Source organism: Varroa destructor, unplaced genomic scaffold, assembly GCF_002443255.2.
Source record: "Varroa destructor unplaced genomic scaffold, Vdes_3.0 BEIS01000001.1, whole genome shotgun sequence".
In the NCBI taxonomy this organism is placed as follows: domain Eukaryota; kingdom Metazoa; phylum Arthropoda; class Arachnida; order Mesostigmata; family Varroidae; genus Varroa; species Varroa destructor.
Genome location: NW_019211454.1, coordinates 16,828,241 through 16,852,206, shown reverse-complemented (window position 1 = coordinate 16,852,206; position 23,966 = coordinate 16,828,241). Strand labels below are relative to the sequence as shown.

Genomic DNA, 23,966 nt, shown 5'->3' with positions numbered 1-23,966 from the left:
GCAGGGTTTATAGACCTGCCGGCTTTCTCTACAAGAAAGGCAACAACGCAATTTTCTAGCACGTCTTCTTGACCTCACGCCTTCGTGTGGTAGCAACTTGTTATTTTAGGCTACATGAGAGTCTAACTCGCAACGTAGTTAAAGGCCTACCTCGACCGGCTACTGATCTCTATTCGACCGCGTGTACTCCTTCGGGCAGGAAATCTAGTGTACTGTGCCGAACAGCGCCGTGTAGGAAGCGAGCTTACAGCTTCCCGGCGTACTCGTTGCAATTACTCACTTGATACAGAGCACGTGTCATAGGATCAGCTATGCCGTAGATTACATACAATACGCATACGTATGAGGCAAGCACGGGAATAGGAGCAGCCCAATATGCACTTATTGGAGTAATGGAAGCGTTTTTTATTTATATTGTTCTAACGCTTATATATGACGTTTTTTTTTTTATCGGCTTAACTTATACCTGTTGTTACATCTCGGTTCGTGTCGATCTTCTATTTGGTTCGTCCTGCTAAGCGCCGATGATTCGTTTATCATTCGGTTGACGCTTACAGTTTCGTCCCTGCCGTTCTTGTCTCCCTTTGCGCATAGTGCGTGGTAACAACAATGGGAAGCGGCTTTGTCGTGTGTAAACGCCACTGCAGTTCTATCAGAGGCGGAGATAGCCTTGCCGCCCACTCGCGTTTTTGGACGCTACTTGTTCGGGTCCGTTTGCGTTGGGCTGGAGCAAAAAATAAAGAGCCTCCTGGATCTTAAGCTGATCCGTTCGTAAATTTCGTCTTTGTTTTGTCAGATGGATTCTGCATGTAAGCTCAGCATACGTTTGACTTGATGTGATTGGTATTTATTGCTATGTAATTTTTCTACGTTTGGTTTAGATCCACTGTAGAACGCTCCTGGTGTTCTCCATATATATATATATATATATGAGGCTTTGTTTGTTCAGCCGAGCTCTTGTGTTCCCAGGTAAACTAACCGTATACCACTGGATTGATCACTTAGATCACTGGCGATGCTAGCGGCGTTATTTGAAGCTTCTGTCTGGTTGTTACAAGCACCCTATTATACATCATAACTGGTAAAAGCGACCGGTTAGTTTCAGACCAATCGTAATGATCTAGCTAGGATCTAAGTAGGTACATGTGGGCCAACATGGCATGAGCACAGCACAAAGGCTGAAATAACAAATGATGTTATGCTATTGGGAATCCAATTGACGAGTAACAGCCGCAGCTTGGTGAACGTCAGACGTTCGCGTAACGTACAGAGGCGCGCGCGCACACACACACACACCACAATACGGAAACGTCGCTTGTAAAGGATCCGGTCCAACGAGTAGACCTCGTTGTCGGACTCGACTACTGGCCAAATCGGCCGCCTTTTCCCACACGTTCCGAAATGGAACTCCGCTACACTGCTCTGCCGTCGTGAGCACTCTGTTGAGTCTCAGCGATACTCACTCACGTTGGATTTGAACGCTATAGGGCGACGTTGCGCCCGGGCCGAATGCCGCCAGGCGACTTTATACTACTAACCTATGTACAGCTAGCATATCGGCTCATAGCAGAGCTTTCCGAGCAGCTCTGAATCAACCTGTCAGCCCTGTTTTACCGCTCCGTGCTAGATCTGTCGGGAACTGTGTTCGGCTAAATCTACCTTACTAAGCGTTACGGGAAACACACTAAACGAGCGGATTCTGTGTAGCGATGAAAAAAAGAATGCCACCGCCAGTACAGATATTTTCAACAATGTCGTATGACGATTCAGTGGTGGGTTTGAACAATATTGCCTCAATAGGAAAAGTAATGATAATAGCAGTCGTAATGTTAGACGTTGTTCTTGTTACGATTGTTGACATTACGATACCCGTACCAGTCAGTCGTGTGTTGTCCTTCCACTGATAGGGATGTTCGAGAGTGAGCTTTGTCGAACGCCCAATTTGGCACCAATTGACCTGGGCTGATCGTTTACAAAATACAGCCACTGCAGCACAGGAGCAAACGCGTGTGAATAATTAGAATATTCGTCTGCGGCGAATCATCCCCGCATTACACACACACGTTAACTATAGTAATATAACCATTTGCCATGTATCGACAAACGGTTCCGCACTGTCAACTATATGAAGCAAATCTTCCATGATTCTTCTTCGTGTCTTCTACTCCAATCAACGAGCGTCGTTTTAGTGCATTTCGGCTCACTTTTAATCATCTCACTTCCGCTGCCTTCTATACGTCACTCTTTCATTCAGTTCTACCCCCGTACTGCAGCCCACAGCCCTTCACCTTCACCCTCACCCTCAGTTGCGCTTGTCATTCATTTGATCGTCGCAAAATTATCGCCGATAAATGTCGTCGTCATCATCCATCTATTGTCTGATCCGGATGACGGTTGGCTTGGCCAAGTGATATGAGCCGTGAGTTGTGTTTCACAGACGGTTAACGAAACAAACCATCTGTCCTATGCACGAGCAAATCAGTCCGGCGGCCACGAATGAACGTACCGACAGCATACGCCCCGCAGCACAACTGCTCGTGTCAGAAACGGCGGTGGCAGCAAACTGACGGTGTGTAATAAACAACAAATACACTTGTCCGCGAGCAACAAATAAGCAATAGAAGGGGGTGGTCATGTACAGCAGGAACAGCGATCGACATCGACTCTTAAACTGAAGTACACAAGGGCGAGCACACCGCTGCCAATGACGACGAACTGCTGCTACCGCTTGTGCCGCACCGGGGTGACGAGCTCTCTCAGCCGCTGACTCAGCACAGCACAGCACAGCAGCAGCAGTGACGACGACGACGACGACACCACAACTAGACTGTTCTTGACTGCAACCGCTCACGGCGACACGGCCAAACGGATTGTTCGTTCGTTCGTTCGCAGCATCAAGTCCGACAGCACCGAGTAGCAACAGCGGTCAGTAGAAACTGCTGCAGCAGCAGCACACGAACGAAACGAATGGCTGCTGTGGCGGCCGAAGAAACAATCAAAAAGAGCCACAATAGCGGTGTCTGTTGTGAGAACCTCTTTCGTTCGACTGTCCAACTTGACCGTCTGTCCAGTCCGTGAGCGCTCGCTGTGTCGGCCTGTGTTCTGGCCTATTCGCTCCGGCGCCGACGCGATGTCAACGACGACAACGGCGACGAGGACCTCCTCCGCTGCTGCTGGCGCCGCCGCAACTGGTCAGATGAGTTCGTCGCCTAGTGCTCACTCACGACAAATGTGCTAGCGTTACGCTCGCTCACCGACTACTCTAGCAGCCGGCTTCCGCGCCAGCGAAATCGAAACCACTCACGAATTATGTAAACAATACGACCAATCGCTAGTAGGAATGGTGGCAACAATCATAGCCGTTACCTAAATTAGTTTACTAGAAGAATGAGTAGTTGATCACAAAAACTATTACATAATAATAACAACATTCCGTAACAAATTTGGAAAAGTCGGAACTCCAGTGTGCTAGCTTTGCAAACACTCCTTGTTGCGCTCGTCCGCTCAAAATTGCCGTTTAATGTTTGTCGTAGCAGCTTCGCTATAGAGATGATAATAAAACGGCAAGATAAAAGGGTAGCGTCAGCAGAAGAGTAGTTGCATTGTCGCGCGAGATAGCATAAATAAATTATTTATCGTAGAAACAACAAACGGAAACGAGTTGGAATCGATGCAAAATCAATCCCACTATCGTAACGACGGGTTAACTGTGACGAGAATCGGGATATATCACAATCTATAGAACAGAGTTGTGTGTGTGTATAGGTGCGCAGATCGTCCGACGGCAGACCAGATTGTTGCTGCTGGTAGAGAGGAAGCCGTGATCTGGGACGACAGCGCGGAAATGAACACTATTATCGAATTAACTCGACTGAAAACTTTAGCGGATCGTTCATCCTAGGTTCGAACCCCGCCGTGAACATGTTTAGAGAAACAGGCGGTTATGGTTATGGAAGAGCATGTTATTTGTACGCGGTTGATCTGACGGTTACTAAAGACGATAGTAGAAGTTCGAACACCATTTTGTCTTCAGAAAACCGACAAAATATATTAAATTCGTGGCCGGATTTGCAGTTTCTCTCATGGAATTCTAACGCCTTTTCTCGCTCCACATAACTAGGAAGCCACACTAGATACATAACGATATTAGATTTCCAAGTAGTCGTACTTCTTAGAGAAAAACTACGAATCGTAGTTAGCTTGAAGCGAGTGGAGCGACGTCTGCAACTGGTCGTCATCATCAACCGTGGTGAGCCCGATTAAGTCGACCCCGTAACACTATCTAACGATTCAGATGCAGTATAATTCAATATACAAGGAGTAGAGGCTGAAAATTAATGTTGGACTTTTTTTTTTTTTAACTTTTTAACCGTAGCGGCAAGGTTCAGATGCTATCACCGATTAAGACGAGCACGATCAAGCAATGATGTTATGTGCTTGATGCCAAATACCCATACTGCAAAGCCCACAATTCATACATAAGCACGCGTCAGCTGTTATTTTTACCCAATGTCAATATTGTTCGCGCACCTATATGAACGTCACATGGTTACAAGGAGCCGAGCACGCGCATCTTACGAGCTCGATAGTCGTAAAGTCCGGGGAAACTTCACAACCGAAAATTGTGCGGCACTTCAGACCGAAGCTGGGCCAACAGAATATCCTAGCCGTCCTCGTGCTACTACTGTAATCAAATACAAGTACAGGTACAATGTGTTTCCCGTAAAAACATCAGCTAGAATCATAGATAGAAAGAAGCACGGGGAGCGACTATAAAGATAACAACTACTGCGGTATAAAAAGACACAAGAGCAATTGAAGTGCTTTAGAAAATCCGATAGGCCCAGATAACAGATCCATATGGATTATGGCTGCCTATGTCGTAGTTTGGAAATGGTTTAGGCATGAAATATTTGAGCATTAATTAAAAAGGTAGATACGCTCTACATCGATCTACCGGGTAACCTGAAATCGTTGCTTTCTTGTGTCCGGCTAACGACCCACAGCTCTTTGGACCTTATAAGAGCATCCTTGACGCTAATCGAGTACTACCCTTCTGGAGAGCTTATAATAATTCTTATTAAACAAATCAGCATCAGCAAAGTTGATCCATAACATCCTATCGAAGTTATTGCAAAGCATTTCTTATATAGTTGACATCCACTGCTTCTCTCTCTCTCTCTCTCTCTCTCTCTCTCTCTCTCTCCCTGCCTCACACAAATTCTGTGAACAAACAGCGACTTGAAATGAAGTAAACATGTGCATTTATATCTATGTGCACGCAGGCTGGGCTAAAAAATCATCTGAAGGTTGAAAACGAAAGGTCTTCGTATTACTTTTGCTGCACCTCACTATTTTTTTGTGATTTGAATAGAACCAACTGAGAACCCCTAACTGTCAGGTGACTTTGTCCGATCTCGTATCGCAGTCATATATACACATACAATGCATTGCCTAAAATACAACGATTTTCATTGCTTTCCACTAGGGACTATCAAAAACCTGTCAATATGAACGTGATTGCCCAGTGAATCAACAGGCCTTCCTTTAGGCATTAGTACAGCGTGGTGATGATAGGATACTGGCTCGTAACTGTCGGGAGTGGGTTAAGGCCAATTACACCAGACACAGGTGTAGTCCAATCTCAGGTAAATTTATTATTATAATTATTTGCAAAATAGGTTCCGCTAAGTGTGCAGCAATTAAAGAAAACAGTTGCAGCTCAATCTATGGAACCATCGACCTCATCGATCAGTGTCATCACAGTTATATCTATCAAATGACGAAAAAAATATTCGACTCTCTTACCTGTTGACGGTAAGTTTTATAGAGGATTCCGTAAAATCCCGCATATTCTGCCGGCGCAAACAATATCCCGTCGCGCACACCCTAGTAACTTGTCCACTCTATGTTTCGCAACTTTTGGATGAGACTATAGAGAGCTTAGGGCAAGCTATATTGACGTGATGACGTTTTCCAATATACTTGATAATAAAAGTCGTGCCTTTTTCAGCACTAGTAGTCAATTATTCAATTTTTTGCAAGCTTTCTAACATCACATTATCGCCGCATCCGGCTTCTGCATAACAACACTCCAGAATTTCGTTCTGAGGGTGATTTATCACAATCTGTTGACCGATGAACAGGTATATGTATAACTATTGTTCTAAGTTACAGGTTCTAAGTTAAAATAGTTCGCAATTTAAGCCACAGATTTTGTCGAGGCAGAAAGGATAGCAGTTATTTCGCAGGTGAAACTTTACGGCGCGATTACAACTTAAAGCGCATCCCCTAGCAGAACGTTAAATTCATAAAACATAGAGAAGATACTATGCGATTCGCTGTGTACGTCAAGGTTAACGAGGCCGATAGACCTGCTCGGGCCTTGTCCTCACTCTCATCTGACCGATTCATGTGAGGAGAACGATGTCAATACGCGAATTCTCCATCTGCGCGACAAATCTGACATATTTAAATCGACAGCGCATGACCTCACCGCCAACAGCGTGGAATGACTGTCCGAGAGGAGGCTATGATACTGGTCGCAGTAATCGGGACGGCAGCAAACAGGCAAAACGTATTCAACTAACGAGCAGTCCTTTAAGAACGCAGGGACCGTACGAAATTCGGAGTGCAGAGCTAACGGTAGGGGATCACACTGCTACCAGCTGCAGTGGTACTAGTTCATCCACAGCTGAGTATTGGCTAGGAAAATAGGACTGTAATCGTGAGAGAGCTTTTACGTAAATACGTTTTTACAAGAGATTCAGCTCATTGAAATATCGGCTATGGAACACTGCGGTAATCATCATGTCATGAGTCTGATTAATGTTCGATAATCGTTTATTTCGCTATTTTCTTTTAACGTATTAGTGATTAGATCAAGCATCATTGGGCCACTATTCGATGACAAATGGGTTCATGTATGTTTTGGGCTAAACTTGACGTTTCTCAAGCATGTCGCAAATTATATGGGCCGGTTTCAAAATAGTCAGCATGTATATAGGGGCAATGACGATAATTGAACTCATACCACTATTATCGTACGTTCACTCTACTGTAGTACACCATTTTCATGAGACTTAGTCGTCCCTTCTAGATAATACATATCATAAGTTATGCCTACCATATTTTTATGCCAGCCCGCTCTCTCATATGGTGCATATAAAACTGCATAAGAAATCATACGTGCGTGACCCTTATACCAGTATTTCGTTACGTCACAATGAAACTGTCACAAGAATGAAGGGTTTTTGCTTGAAGAACTCTTTTTAGCACGTTTTGGGTTAATGGAGCCAGTGAAGTGAATTAGTGGATGGCTAGTGGGTCATAGTTGTAGACCAAAGATTATCACAAGAACACATAAATGGATTGTTCAATTTTATGGACGCTAGAAGACTAAGGCGCTTTACCTCTCCTGTGGTAGCCCTAACCGATCAGCTCATAAATATTATTGTTCCGTTGTTTTCTTCTCGCTGACGTTATGATCGGTTCACAACGCCGAATAAGAATGGTAAGCCCCTATCGAGGACCTTAATCGGGTAGGAATTATAAGTGTGGATTAGGCTTAGCAGCGGTCGACACTTGTCGTAGTAGTGTCTATGTACCCCGGAGCAGCTTTTTCGATAAAACGAAGAGACAGCTTCCGAAGAAGGGTATCTATCGTTTACCGGAATTTAGTCAAAAGAGTAATTATATAATAGTGCCTATCTACGGTTAACTAAATAGTCGCGATATGAATTTTGTACTATTTCTATGTCAGTTCTGCAGTATAAACTGAGTGTTTCGAAATCATTTTCTGCAAGCTAGCAAATTAATCACCTAATACAGTAACAAATTGTTTATCCGACCGGCACGCTCTTAACAGAAAAACAAACATTTCACTATTTGACTTGTTAAATAAGACAACCATACAGTTCATACTCAAAGCAACAGTACAACCAGAATTGCACGTACGTTTTGTATGCAACACTAGCGCATGGAAGCAACGTGCAGGCTAAATGAGCCAATTTGATTTCGGGAAATTTTACAGTGGCCTACCGTGGGAACAACTTATCGATCAGACGGCCAAAATGGATTATATCCCATCACATGTTATAGCTCGATACTTTGTATTTGATACAATTTTTACAATGGTTCCGCTGTAGTCTTGCCTCGACAGATTTACTGCAGAGACTGCCACTTACCGATTGACCTATGACAAATTTGCTACGTATTTGACCATATGGCGACTGGTCACCCTCATACTTTAATACTGCATGTAGTGCTAATAGATTACCCGAATCGGCCACCGTTTATTTTCCACTCATCATTGGAGATCGACATCGTGTCAGCTTAACCCAGGAGCACTTGTAAGGCACCCACATAGATTGATGTTAATGTCTTTTTTTAACCGAATACATAGCTAGACACTCAGATGTACGCTTATGTCAATAACAATATTTTATCATAGTTCAATTCAACTGCTGTGACCCGATGTGATCATTATCAGGACGAATACGAACGGCTTGTTTATACACAGATATATATAAACGTTTACGCGCGCACACACACCCTCGAAAATTGATAGTACGTGTTATGATGACCGGGGTACTTACCAACCTAGTAGGTTGATCACTTACGCTATTTTTATATGTAACTTCCAGGCGTGGCAAATTCCTTCATCCCGTTAACGGAACGTCAGGCCTTTTAAGAACATTTACGAAGATATATTGCATTGTAACAATTAATCCATCCGTTATCACTGAACGTATTCTCAAACGATCCACTGCAGTGTCACCGATGAAAAAAAAAGTAGGAGTATCATGATGAGTTCTTAGTTAGCAGTAAAAATAGTGGCAATAAGCTGATCTTTCGTTATCGTCGCAATTCAAAATTTAGCATAATGCTGGTAATCCATCGTCATTGTAGCGGCCTCAACTCACTAGCAAATCGAATCCATCATCAACAGCTGCATGAGCATATTCGAACGATTAACGGAATATGACTGTTTCTGTAACCGTTTGACAAATTGCTATATTCAGTGTTCACATAGAAGTGAAGAAGGAACCGGTCACCAGCGGTCATGTAACGCAGCGTAGGACAAAGGCTGTGAAGTGGGATGTTATTGTTCATTCTGTTAGGACCACTTGCTGATAAAAAAAACAAGACGTCTATCGCTGCTCTTGTTGTTCCCTGAATAGGACCACGCAACGTCGATCGTCGAACCAGCAACACGCCAGCAACGTCGTAGAAACGGTGACGTCTCAAAAATGCCGGCCACAAAAAACGAGGAAGAAACCAAGAGAGGCCACAGTCTGTTATGGCACTGGCGTAGATAACAATAGAGATAACAGCTCGATACATGAATCACGACACAATAATTCCTTCGTAGTTTTTTCTAGCCTTCAGCTCACTCACTCGCCCAAAACGTGAAACCGGCCCTTTAGCAAAAATGTCCCTCGCCGCCATGTTGACAGTGCGGAAAATTTGCTGTGAGAAGTAGTCAAAATCGTCGGAAATTGGGTAGTTGATCTGTACCATCCTCCTGCGTAAGCTTCCCAAACGGTGGAGTTTCGTGTATGCATTCCAATGCAACGAGTTTCTATTTTCGCCCGTTTTGAGGTAAGAGCTGGCTGTGTCGATCGAGGCCACGAGTTGCCAATTTACCTGTTAATATTAGGAAAACATTGCCCGATCTTATTCGATCGAGCGGATTTTTTGCTCAGTCTATCTATATCCCATTGGCTTCCCTAGGCTTATGCTGGATTATGATCGCTTCTTGATATTATTGTTTGCAAAACGTGGAGGGAGCGTAGAGTGTCCAAGATGATGAAAAAGTCTCATTTGAATTACTTTGGTGACAACGCTTGTGGGTCTTCTTTGGATATTCGCGTTTCGAGTACATCATTGGAAACTGATAACAACTGTCGTCGCGTTTGGGTTAGCTAGAGTACAATCTACTTGCAAAGCCAGCCACAGGTTTCAGCTGTAGAGGTCAAGGCCAATAATCGCGATCGTATGCTTCAATAGCTGCTATCACATTTGTTCCCAGATGGGCCCCGCATTCTAAGGTCCTCACCATTATACGATGACAGCAACGTCACTATGTTCTGAGAAATATCAACATTTTCAGGTCTTTAGACGATCGTCGGTTTGCCGATTTAACTCTGCTGTTCAACTTTCTTTAGAAAAATGACGACGACACGTCAGAGTAAGCCGTGACGGACTAATCTTGTGGCCCCTCCCTACGACCAACCTCGCACATTCACTTAATAGATCAATAGTACTATCATCCTGACACGAGGTTCATTATAGTTGTTGTGACGCTACCCAGATTGCAACTACCCCAGATCGTCGTACGGGTCTCGTCTACATGGGCCGCATCGGCTAAACGGTTATGTAGAATTTTCACAACAATCACATTGAACCATAGGATTGAGCTGGCGTAATAATTTCCGTGCGATCAATGATCGGGTACCCACTGGGCCTTCCCTTAGAGCTCATACAAATAGCGACAGTAATACGTTTGTCACTACTAAGCATCGGGGACTTGATAGGTTTGTGGTAGATGGACGGAAGCTAGAAGGTACCGCCAAGCAACAATGTTGAGCTGAACGATCCGTAAATGCAATTAGCGAAATAGCCAACTATCGGAACCGAATCGGCCAGCGTTCGGCAATAGCAGCTGCTATAAAGACAAGAGCAAAAATAGCGTGATGACATAGAGCATAATGCTAGCCGAATAACCATAGCGAAACTCATCTATACAGAATAATCATCTGTCGATTAGTTTTAGTTAGGTAGGCGAGATAGAGGCCGCAGGACCGCCGGCAGCCATTTGCATCACTTTTCATGGCCGCACATTCGAGTCCCTGGCGCGGCAAGGGTAGCACAGGAAACCCAGCACTGCTAAGCCACTGACAGCATTCGACCAAATACGATATATTATTACAGACTGATGACCGTCGCCAATCGACGGCGGGCCGGAGACGCTAGTGAAACTAGCGAAGGCACTGGTTGAAGCTGTTTGATCTAGCCCATGTTGCGTTATACAGCGACCCAGTCCGCCTAGTAACTTCGCCTAGTTGCAAATGCAAGCAAAGAACGCGGAGTAGTAGTTTCGCTGATGGGCGTTGAAAGAACGAGCGGCCAGATGAAGAAAAAAACAAGCATAATGAGCCAGGCGGCATGGGGACATGGAAAAAAAATGCGTTACCACCAAATTGTAGACAGATGGCACAGCGTATATTTTTTTTCTCTATCTAAAATCGATTTAAGAGCCGCTTGAAGGAACCGTGAAGATTTCTGCTGCTGCTGCTACTACGACTAGGACGACGACAACGATGATAATAATCATGCGAACGGAAAATGGTGATGATAGATGAGAGAATATTGAAGCCGTGCCAGTTGAACGGGGTGCCGGAAGGCAATCTCTTCCGCGCCCCACTCTTTTATTTTCTGTGTTTTGCTTTTCGTAGCTGGCATTTCTTTGAAGCCGTTGTCGTTGTTGTTGCTGCTGCTGCGCAATGCGATTTTGAGTACCGCAGATGTCTAAGGTTTAAGTAATACTAAATCGAAGATTTAGGAGAATGAGTCTGCACAGCTGTTGCCAGTGTTAGTATAGCCGGGCACTGGCGTCCAGCCTGGTCGAAGGGAACCGATTTGCTGTTTATTTCGGCCAGAGAGAGGAAAATTGTTTGACCAGTGACTTCTAATTGAGGTCATTTCATAGCTTTAACTGGCTTCTTTCTACTTAGGACGCGTCCTAAACTTGTGTACAGGATTCTCCGGTGCGGTAGAGTTTACCACGTCTCATAGTAACTTCAGCGACGCAGTCGAAATCACTAGCTGTACCCAGAAGTTGGCCACGCTGGTTGGTAACGCCACTCTTCCGAAGATATCGGAATTTCCACAGCACGAAGGCAAGGTATCATATAAACAGAATCTGGGAAAGCATCGGCCAGTCCTGTAGCCGATGGGAACTCACTAATGCTAGTCAATGAAATTTAGAGCACGTCGGGGCTCGAAAGCCCCCGGGTTGAGTAAGTTATAGTGGCAAGGGGCGTCATCTGAGCTATCTACGTTGTACAACATACAAGCCGTTAGATACAGCCAAACACAATGACCGGATGCTGCCTTTGGTTGCCAGCACACAAATCTTGTCCATTTCGAAAGCTGATTACCAAAGTTGTGGGTGTTTTGCCAACCGGTAATCGATGCTTGAAGCCAAGTCACCGCTTGTGCCACTAACATGGCAATATGTATGATCCGCTGTTCAGGCATGTTGCCTCTTTTATTCATGCTCGTACAGATGCGGCTGACGTTGAGTAAACACGCTCGATGAATGTTTTAAGCGAACGAACGTTTTAGCTGGCCACGTTGACGCCAAATTTGCGTTTAAGTGGCCTGGGCGCATGCAGCGCGTCTTCTGGGTGGGCCGCTGCGGAAGCAATAGCGATTCTGTATTCAAAGATTAAACATCACAACACATAGTTTGCTATTTGCCATAAAAACACTTACCGTACCCTATTAAATTTACTATTATATACTGGGCAACAATTTTGATTGAATCGATAAGCATTAAATGCGTAGGGTACAGATGTATTTGTTAAGGCATTTTGCTATCATTAGTAGACATCGTTTCCAGTAGAGATTTGCCGTACCGCGAATTATACTGTACTTTATGCTCAGGCATTGATTGTGCGTACCATATTTTTACGCTGCCGTGAGCGTCATCGTGAGCATTGACGCCATTAAAAGAGTCGTATGTGAATTCAGCGTTCATTTTCAGACACAGGAACGAGACTGTAAAGTCTACGCCTCACATGAAAGTTTTTACTGTTTACGTATTGTCAATATCGTTAGCACGAGACTATTTAAAGTGCGACACCGTACAAGGGGGCGCTGCGTAGACACGAAAGGAACGACGAACCGAACGAAGCGCGCGAATATTTGAACGCAGTAACTTGAAATACAAGCAGCATCTAATGGACTCTTGTTGCAACATGCAAAATACCGCTGTGGAACGTACCAGTCGACTTAGGCGTTCTCGCTTAACTGTCTGTGTTGAATGAACCCGATTGGTAACAATCTGTACGGTCAGCGTTCCGTTTCTATCGTTTATCTTATTGAACCGGAACCAGAACCGCATTGTTACTGCCAGACGTTGAAGCTCATGAAGAATTTCGGCGAGGCATTCCGACGGATGAGGCCGTCGGTAGCGTTATAATATCAAAGTGCTTCTACGTGTTGTAAAACATGAAGTGTTATTTCTGAGTCTAGTAACAGAAAACTGTTCGCGTAAATTGTGATTAGCGTGAAACTTTTCCAACTTGCCTAGCCCTTGAGTATTCCTCTAACGCATTTGTTTTAGTTGAACGTTGTAGAAGACATGGCTGTCCCTATACGGTGAACAAAAGATGTGTAAAGTGTCTTTTTTTGTTAGATAAAAGATAATAATAGGTCTAGAAGTGCCGGGCGCAGTTGGCTTCACTTCGGGCACATATTCGTTCTTTAATAGAAATAAGCCGATAAAAATAACTGTTGGGACCCGTTGGATAAATAACCCACCAATTATGCCCATCACGAAATCCCTACTTGAAAAGGACATTTTACTTTTCTATCAAGCAGACCCCTTAGTTACCTTTTAGTTGGATCAAAACATAACCCATTTCCAAAGTCCTCTTCCAAAGCTGTAATTGTTTACAATAAATAACATTTCTATATAACTGTCTTCCACTTTCGTAAAGAACTACGAAGAAGTTAGAACAAAAAATAATAGAAATTTGCTTTTTTCTCGTGCTAATGCCGACCAGGCAGACTGGGTCGTGAACCCACTGACTAAACGAGCATTCGCATTTTTATGAGTATTTAGTACATCTTCTAATATTATGCACACGCGTGGCTGAATTAGACAGGCATGCAAGTGACCATTTCGATTACTCAGACGGTCGACGACTAGTCAGTTGACACAGTATAAATCCAGCCGCAGGCGATTTGTTTGTGAAGATTTTGCTTCTTTGTAGAGATATATGTAAATAAATATTTACAAAGGACGTCTGACAGAAGGAGTTACGCGACTGGGCTTTGTTGAAATCAGCAGAAATATGGGCGACTTCACTTTGTCTCAATGGTAACCTTGTGTTTGGTGTCCTGTGTTCGGCATTTCAGCTATTAGACAGCACTTGATATGGATGACTTTTGCCAGCACGAAGGGAGCCTGGTGTCTACGTTCGGATTCGAACTTAGAGCGCCACGTATCTCTACGTTTGACAGACAAGCACGTTACTCACCACACGATCACGTGGCAAGCATTCGGCAACACTGCACTCAAGCTTTTTAAGCTCTCTGTTTGTACGCAGCTCATGCTATGTGAAAATTCTAATTTACACTTTGGTGCTGACGTTTTTATATTGGGTACAAAAAGGTCTCCGCGGAAGGAATATAGACATTTTACATCGCCCTATTAATACTATTTCGATACTGATTCTAATCGAGCTCAATTTCAGATAAACATCATATAACGCCTAGTATACCACTACGATATTTGCCCTGTGACTCCGAATTCAATTTAACGAAATGTATAACCTAGATACGAACAGTACGGACTGGTTATACCGTCTAATGTACATGAGACAATGCAGGCTCAGTCTGCAAACTTGAAAGGCCGCTCAAGTCGTATTTGTCTTCCTACATCAAGATGAAACTTTCTACGGAGCTGAGATCCTCTATGATTGATGAATCGGCCAACATTCGGCATGTTTTGCTGCAGAAGAATTTGTCATGGACGCGCAAAAAGGTCCAGTTTTGCGGATCGAAATCTATCAATATATCTGTAAGTAAAATTATCCAAACATGGAGCAAGTTTCACGACTCACCTTCCGGGCTCTGGAGCGTCGTCGCTTGCTGCTTTCGACGTTGAAGAAACATTTGTGTCGCTGAGCTCGTCAACGCCACCTACCCCGCCAACTACAAAAGTATCAAAGAAAAAAACGCAACAGAGCAGGGAATAATCCTCTTAGACGCTTTGCTTTTGTGAGTTTTTTTTTTTTGAGATGTTTAGTGACTCCGTGGGAATGGGAAGTAGAGACATTTCGTATGGATATATTTTGGAATTCTTGAAAGCTAGATAGCGCACCCAAACAGGGAAGTTAGGCACTACTGGCCATATTAAGACATTTACAGAAGTTTAATTATGAATATTTTCCCGAACTACTTTACGCTCATCGTTCCTGGTAACTTGTTGAAAAGACACATAATTTGTATAGATAGCGAATCTAATTTTTTAATTAAAAAATTCAGTAAGGAATCCGTAAGTTTAATTGATATCTAACGCAAGATAATGCGCTGCTAAAAACAACTTTATAAAGTTGTTTTCAACAATGAAGAAACTCCGGTGTAAAAATCAGAGCTTCAGCCAAAAAACGTCCCTTCGTCACTTCCGATGTGAGCTACTACACTTGTATATATATAATGCGATGCATCGCATTGGAAGTTGCATTGAACCTTCTCCAGCCTTAAAACGAAGTTTAAAAATAAACACGTTTCTCTTCGATGTTTACCTGAATACTAGATGCTAAAACGTTTCTTTCTTTCTGCGCCCTTCAGCACGCCAAATATAGCAGTACTAATGGAAACAGTAACGATAATCGTTATTATCCGCATCGTGGTCGTCTACTTGGTCAGCCATAATATGCTATGTATAATGGGTTCAAAATTAAAACTAGCGCACTTACGGTTGCCCAGATCAGGGGGCACAGGTGGCGGTGGTGGGAGATGGTGCGATGTTTTGGCAACAGTCAGTAGAACATGCTCCCCTGTCGATTTGAGGGTGGCTACCGCCTGCTCGTGCGACACCTGCTCCAACTGCACATCTCCAACTGCTAGCAGCTTATCGCCCACCTGTAGCATAGCGAAACAACAGGTAGGTTAGCAAGCAGGTAGGACGATTATAGAAAACAAATGAACTGAATAAATCGAATTACACCGCGTGCACCTCGCTTTAGAAAGGCTGCTATTACGTTGTTTGGATTAGCGGAAATAGCTCGTACTCTCTTCTTGCCAAATCAATACATAATGTATAAACGCTCTGTGCACATATATGCACAGGACGCTGTATGGGGCGCCGATTGGAAGCGAATGACAGGTACATTGAATATATCATGCACATCACAAGTATCTTTGTTAGCAAATGAAAAAATATCACACTAGCTTTACAGGCATATGACGGTGATTTTGCGCGGATTTATATATATACATATATAGCTTTCTATAAAATAGAAGCCCGGAAGCAACGTACGAATTGTCTATCCATTGCAGTTGGCAAATAAGTTTCGTCGATCATAGACTTTTTTTATCGTTAACGAAGCCCAATCTTTAGATAGTCGGGTAGACAAACCCTTTTTCTTTGAAGCTTTTCCATATTAGCACTGACAATTCGTACGAAAATATAGCGGATGCGAGCGAGTATGAGGATGGCTGGATGAGCCAGTGGCAATCGCACAACAGCAAGAAGTTGAAGATCTGACGAATAGAATTAAGAAAGATCGTTTGAAAAGAAACACTTGGACGTAGCCTATCTGCTAGCCAGCCATGTCATACGACGGTACGAACTTGATTTTGGGCAGTTGCAGATTTGTCCATGATCGTTCGGTAAGCCAACGGTTCACAACTTCCCTAATTTATCCAGATGTTGGCTTTTTTCCAACGGTGTTACCTCATATAAACTAGATGCTTTGTTCTTGCTTGAATTTAGTCCACTACTCTGTCCACCTAAATGATTCGGTTTATCTACTGTACTGGTAGGGTTTGTTTTGGTTACTTGGATATCCGCGCAAGTCAACACGGTTGCGCAGAGTAGGGCAAGTGCCGTCAGTAAATTGTTCCATATTATTTGCGCCGGTCTCCCCTAGATCCAGTGCACAAACCGTTCGACCAGTTCGCCAGTGAGAAGATGAAGAGAGGCCCCATGAGCCAAATTAGTTAGAATTATTTTGGAACTGTATCATCGAATCGGTTGTTCAGCAGCCTCGGACAGTCAAGGTTAAGTGAGCCACACGGGAAGAGAAATTAAAGCTTTGAAAAGCGCTCGGATCTTCTCGAGGAGTTACCACATTGAAGATAGTCGTCCCGGCGCAGAGAAAATTCCACGTCTAGGCTTTGTGATGCGTCGCTGGGGAACGACGGTGTAAAAGCTACGAAGAAGTTTCGATTTGTAAGGATCAGCTGCTAGTTAGGCTCGTTTTCCTTCCGTCAAGATTATCCGCACCTAACTATTCGTAAATAAAGGAACAGATAGAAGGATAGGGCGTCAAAGAAATAAGGCGATGGTGTTGGAAGCTGTCGGGGACTGCTTAGCGTGCTATAAAGAAAAGAGATGGTAAAGCAATAAGAGGAGAAGCGGCTCTAGGCATTAAGGCAGTAGATAGGGGTGCTGGCAGCTGGCAAGGAACTTTGCCGAAAAAGCTATTCTATTGAATTCTATTGAAATTCTATTGAAATAGGGAAGACCACGCGAAGTGGTGAAGACTACAAAGAACGGTCGAACAGCAGGCAGCTCCCAACAGCAAAGGGAGAAAGCGAACCGGATGAGCAGTTTGACTGAAGAGCGAATAACAGGGGGTTATAACGGCTGGGGAGTACGCAATAGCAGTAACGGTGGCCGGCTGCTAGGTGAATTGATCGCCGGCACGGCTGTCTACTACGGTGCCTAGACCGCTAGCCAGGCATACTAGGCAAGCACCGGTAAAAGGGAATTTGACTTGAGAGAGTTCTCTTGCTACGAGAAAAAAGAAAGCTGGTCGGTCCGCTTTAGGTCATCACCCCTAAAACCCTATGAGGCAAATGCCGCACCTGTGAGAGATGAAAAGGGACAACTCTAATAAGTATATCCCACTGCTGCCAAAGTAAGATAACTCAGGCCAAGAGAGTTTACAAACAGTCCATCCTTACCAAAGCTAGAACGTCTTTCTTATCAATCTCTCAACTGTTGGCTAGATAGCGTCAGATATTGGTAAGGAGCAATCTGTTTCTAAGAACTATTATGAGCAGAAAATTAAATTATCTGTTGAACATTCCGCAGTAACAGTCGTCTAGCACAGCTTGGTTGCCTGTTTTCTGGTATTACATTCCCTATTACATAATGCATAGTTTTCGCTCGATCATTCAAATGAATTCTGTAAATAGCAGTATGTATTTGCTCGCCGTTCTGGGAAAGAAATCAAATATCGATCAATACAAGTACAGGGTATTTACCTGCAGGCGCCGATCGAGGTGTGCGGCTCCGCCCTCCATGATTTTCGTGACGTAAATCCCATTATCGCCAGGGATGTGCTGATTGCCTACGCCACCAGCGATACTAAAACCCAGCCCTCGTGTACCTTTCTGCAGCTCTATCTCGACGATTCCAGGGGGTTCTTTCCGTTCCCGCTGTGCCACCGTCATCAGCGTACGAGACCGATGGGTTATCCCCAAATCAAACGAAATGAGTAGGAATAATAATGAGGAGGTCGACCACACAACATATGACGGATGTACAGTTGTCGACAATGTGTTTTCAAATATATATGCGACGGTAGGGTTGAGGTTGTAGACATACAAGAAAATAGAAGAAGTTAGCTTGCGTACTGTTAACTCATAGAATAAGATCGGCTCTATGCAGAAAGCGTATATGAAAGAACAGTTGACTTTCAAGTGGCCAATAGTTAAGACGGCCAATTATGTCTGATATGTTGTCAGCTCTTAATAATGTCTTCGCTATCAATGTGACATCAAATAAAAAATAAGTAATAATGCCCTAGTGAACGGATGCATATCATCATAGGTGGGTTGACAAAGATAAGAAATATAGATATAAGAAATAAAGTAACAAAGACGCTAATGGTCAAAAAAGGCACTTCTTACCTTGACGAGAAGAACTACCTGGTTACCGGCCCGTTTGAGGGCCTCGACAGCGACTCGATGTGGTACGTCTACTAGGTCAACATCGTTTACCCGTAGAATGATGTCGTTCACCTGTATACGTAAATTCGAATAATGCATAGAGTCGACAGACGTTATATCTAACGCCTATATGTTACCCATAACATGTATCAGCTTATCCATTATAACATATCATTTTGCCTGCAGCCGTAAGTGATTATAAAAATAAGAATCGAAAATTGTTGTGTGAACTCCTTGCATTTAAATTACTTCTTTCGCACACACTAGGTTACTCAATTTCTCGACTTTCTATTAAGGTAACCCCCCAATTATAGGCAAATCTAGAATATTACTCCACAATACAAATTAGATAAGTTGCTCACAGTTTAGTCGATGTCTCATGTTGTGGAACGCAGAAGCAGCTATTGCTACCTTAGGTAAGTTTCAAATTTTACGTCCGGTACGTTTGTTTTTGCCAGCCAGTGGCCTTTCCCAGCGCGAAACGATCTGCGTCTATGTCCTATTTGGAAGCTAAGCCAATTTTCACAAAGTGTTCCTAAGTTGAGCGTATCTAAATAGACGCGCTATCACTGTACACCATGACGGTGACGCGAACCAAAATCAGCCGTCTTCCAAAGATATCCAAAAGTAGAACAGTCAAAGCAGGAGCTGGACACAAAAGTGTTGCCAGGACAATGTGTCGGATATTTGATCTGACAGTTATCGAACGAATTTATACAAGTAAATAGTTTTACTAAATGAGCAAAAGAAAGGACTGACCAACCAAAAATAGCGGCATTTTTTCCTGTCCTACCATATTCTACGTACGATGGTCGGTTTAATAGGCATGAAAACACTGATTGCGTTTAGACAAATTAGCCCTTGGTTTGTGGTACCCGGGTGACTCAATGAAAAAGGTGCGGAGGTGTGGGTGGCCCTTTGAAATCGTTGCCATGGTAACCACATAGAACAGAATGCTCACAGCCATCGCTCATTCAGATATTATCGTTGACAAAATCCTTGCCACAAAGGATTATTAAGTATCAGAAATTATCGATATAGGAGAAAAAATCAGATTAATGGCTGTTTATTGCATGGTTACGATGTCACTTAATAGTTCTACTGGAAAAAACCTAGGTAAGCTTGGCTAGTGAAGCAAATCCTTAACGCCAAAAGAAGCAATACTCAAAACTTCTTATAAAAAGCAATAGCTAAAGGTTGTACAAAAATAAGTCACTGCAATTGTGACGAGCGAGACACCAAAACCTATTGCATTGCAAAACAATACAGGTACAAGGTACCTGCCTCAAATCTTGCCAACCCTTAAGAAAGTTGTGAGAAACCTCCACGGTTACAACAAGAATACCTGTGAGTGAATTCATGTAAAGACACTTTGTCCGTTTGTAATCTAATCAACTTCGACGGGGGAGCAAAGGTTCCCCAGGTTCAAGTGAAGGCTTATGAGCAAGCACCTATGATCCTATTAATTTGTTAGGAATTAGATTAAATTTTTCTTTGTCCATCTTCTTCATAAGTAAGTATTGTTTAAAACAACTAGACACATTACTAACGTTTCTTTAATTTTCCATATTAAATATATTAGATATTAGAAAAGATAGCAATGTTAATTTAAAGGGAATTAATGATTTGTATTCGAAATGTAAGGACTTTTCAGCAGGTATGAAAAGGAAAAACAAAAGCTCGGAGCGAGATGACCATTTTATTTTCGTTTGTACAACTCAGCTATAAACACTTTGTAATTAAGAGGCGCCCTGGGTAGTTGTTCACTGAGTAACTCTCATCACTGTTCACCATTGTTCCCCTGGCCATGGCGATCTCGCCAACAGCAACACCGTTTTTATGAAAGACCCGGCCAGCCTTAATCGGCCTAGATCTGACACTTCGACCTATACTAAACGATCTGACCGGGGTGGTGAATGTAGCTTGTTGCTTCGACGCCACAAAGGTGTCGGAACAAGCTTGAAAAAAAGGGGTAGTTTTGATGAAAAGTGGAAAAATGTCGCTTTCTTTTCTCATAAAAAATAAGAATAGTAACAATAACAATAAGAAAAAGATGGACAAAAAAACAGTAAAGCACTCTGTAAAAAAACTGCGTAACGGTGTACACGCAATTGTATTACACGTCAGCTACAAAATTCGTGGATCTCAGTCGCTTGATTTTTTGTCGTTGCCTTTATTCACGTGTACGAGTCGCAGTTGTTGCCCACATGTGATTTCTGTTTAAGCCTCGTTTTTGTCAAGTAGCGGAGCCTCGTTTGCTCGAATCAAATACGGCTCAGTATCTAAGGGCCAATTAGGTTACTGGAATAGCGCGCGAACGAGAAATCAAAGGAAAAGACTCCACAGTTGCCCATCGATGGCGGCAAATTGCTACAATTAGGAAAAAAGGGAAACAGTTTATAAAATGAATAGCAAACAGAGGGAGCAAACACTTGACGCACCTGCAGTCGGCCATCGGCGGCGGCTGCTCCTCCGACGATAATTTTAGTGATATAGATAGAGGGGTCATCTCCCACGTGCGGATTATCCGTCCCACCGGCGATGCTGAAGCCCAGACCCGCTCCGCCCCGCTCTAGCGTAATCTCCTCGAGCTCCCAATCTCCTGCTCCTGAAGTGCCACAGCTGGGAGGGCCCACAACTTCATCAACACCAGTACTTCCGCCAACCTGAATAATGGAACAAGAAGTATGTATGAAGACGAAAATAATAATACTTTCGTTAGTAGGATAAAAAGGGTTACTTGAATCTGCCCTAACAAATAAATAGTAGAATTGCACTAAGAGAAAATAAATAAATTTTGTTTATCGAATCTTTTTTATTTGTTTAGCATTTAAATTACCCAGTGGCTGAAACATTTGTTAAAGTAAGTATAAGTTCAGTAGTTTCATAGGTCAACAGTTCACTACTTAATATGATTACTTAGCGTTTGGTATATGTTTTAGTCTTTTGCATTCTTCCTTCGGAATGATTAATACCAGTGTTTCTTGCGTTACCTCTTTTTCTCGCTCATTTGTGTGTATGTAAATGTTTCGACCGGTGTTACTGAAGCTTGAAACTACGTAGGACTGAAATTTAATGACATCGAGCACGAATGCCCTTATTATCTCTAATTATATTGTGCTAACCCGTTCTGTCCTCTTTAATTCGAGCTAAACCCCAGTCTTAAAAAGAAATATCTTCATGTGTTATTACTTTAGTTTCTGATAGAAGCTAAATTAGCAGAATAGTACCAAAACCGCCTTGCAATATCTGCTTTGGTAGAGCGGTACATTTGAAGAGAAACGGTAATTCCAACAACAACTAAAATTCTCTAAAATTTCCCACATTATCTTCGTCGGATTAGAGCCATAGCGCTCGTACGTATTGCACAAAACGAATAGTTCCTTGCATACTAGGCACCTGTCAGGCCCTTTCGTTTTTATGTGATAAAAATGTGTTTACATCTAGAATAATTATGCAGTCCTCACCCCGAAACGTTGTGAAGGATCGTCGAGATCGCCATCTCCGTTGCCAAGAATGCTGGGACTCTGCGCCTGCAAAAGATAACGATAAAAACAAACAAATAGCGCTTGTCAGCACGAGATACGTCTCGAGCGATAACCTAGCCGCAAACAGCTGAAATAGTGCACAACTCAATCAATCAATATACACTTAGTCATGATAAAGTATACGCTTGTGCGAATAAAGGTGTATGAAGGAAACAAGTTGAGTGGCAGGCGCACGTACGGGTAAAACGTGGTCTTTCTACTACAAGACCTTTCAAGGTCTACATCATTTTGATGTCAACAAGACAGCTTGCTTTGATCGGTTAGAAGTAGATCATCTCTGTTAGGCAAAATGAGTAGTTTTCTTTTATGGCGGCCTTCACCTGTTGTTGAAGTGCTGCCGTCACGATGAAGTACGATTCATATATTTATCATCAACGATTGTTATGTCACGATTCATGACCGTTGAGCTTCTAATGCAGGTTGTTAAGCTTCTTTGTGAAGGTCTTCATTATGATTTTCACTGGCAGATTCAACACGATTGTGTATGATATGTATCGTCATATCAAGGAAGCTTCGCTTATGTGTAGAACAAAAGAATCATGAGGAAACTGGGCACTTCAGCGAATTATGAGTGCTCAACTTAACTCTCGACGCATACTTCGTCTTGTCGAATCTAACATTTTAAATATTGCCTAAATAATAAACATTGTTCTGAATAACAGTATGTAATCCGAATTGCTAGAATGTTGCTTATGCCGGTCTATTTATTTCGTTTTTTGACCTAAAATATGTATTTGGAATTGTTCTAGCTAATAAAAGAATCATTCGTTAGAGATAACTGTCGTAAGAGCGAACAAAATACGTGGCACACGCTCGAAATACTGTCAGCACGTCGGTGTCATACGAACGCAACAGAATCCTGGGATAGATGCAGTGCTGTACCTTATCGTTTCTAGACAACTAACTGCAGGTAGGTAAGGTCATTGGTAGCCGTAATGACAGGTCTAGCATCAATTGATTAGTGAACAGCGGGCGTAAGTTTGTACGAATCTGCACGGATTAAACAGCTACTAGCTTTTTATCTCGTCTTACAGATCGTAAGGACCCCCTTCTCACTATAGGAATGGTCAATTTGGTTTGCGGTACTGTGGCAGCTATAACTAAGTTTACTCGTATTGGCGTACACAAAATGTTGCCACTATTTTATACTGCCTAGCCCTCGACTCCGAAACTTCAGCGGGATTCAGTCTAACTCAATACGAAATACTGCCATAAAAAACGATTTAAATGTGCCTGTTATTTTGATTACCGATTCCCTTTTTGATATTCGCCAGCAGTTGGTGTTAGCGCTCTTTGATGAAGCCGATTTACTAAAACCTTAACCTCATTATTCAATGATTTACCGAGCGCTGTACGCTACAGTAAAGGCCCACGTCCAGCTAGCGTTCCCAGCTATTTTTGCGGTCATCACTATAGAAAAGCTTCTCCCCCTTGTACCGACGCTTGTTTTCCACGTGTATTAGCCTTGCAGGGCGAAAAAGCCAAGAACTTGTACGT

At 43.0% G+C, this 23,966-nt stretch overlaps 1 protein-coding gene and 1 long non-coding RNA gene across 5 annotated transcripts in view; one reads left to right on the top strand and one right to left on the bottom strand.

Moving 5' to 3' along the window:
* dlg1 (MAGUK family member discs large 1) overlaps nucleotides 1-23,966 on the bottom strand; it is a 133,204-nt gene that overhangs the window by 33,476 nt on the left and 75,762 nt on the right. For all 3 annotated transcript variants that reach the window (XM_022787664.2, XM_022787666.2, XM_086976601.1), the window contains 6 exons: nucleotides 22,389-22,454; nucleotides 21,363-21,587; nucleotides 18,883-18,993; nucleotides 18,235-18,408; nucleotides 15,717-15,882; nucleotides 14,859-14,949 (listed from right to left, as the gene is read on the bottom strand). In XM_022787664.2, coding sequence (XP_022643399.1) covers nucleotides 14,859-14,949; nucleotides 15,717-15,882; nucleotides 18,235-18,408; nucleotides 18,883-18,993; nucleotides 21,363-21,587; nucleotides 22,389-22,454 — 833 coding nt within the window. The remainder of the gene's footprint in view (nucleotides 1-14,858; nucleotides 14,950-15,716; nucleotides 15,883-18,234; nucleotides 18,409-18,882; nucleotides 18,994-21,362; nucleotides 21,588-22,388; nucleotides 22,455-23,966) is intronic.
* On the top strand, nucleotides 755-15,552 carry LOC111242840 (uncharacterized). Of its 2 annotated transcripts, XR_015318388.1 has the most exons (4): nucleotides 755-4,249; nucleotides 4,376-4,706; nucleotides 5,489-5,648; nucleotides 6,356-15,552. It is a non-coding gene; the product is annotated as an uncharacterized LOC111242840 (long non-coding RNA). The 2 variants fall into 2 exon arrangements; XR_002670177.2 differs by having other exon boundaries at nucleotides 5,489-15,552.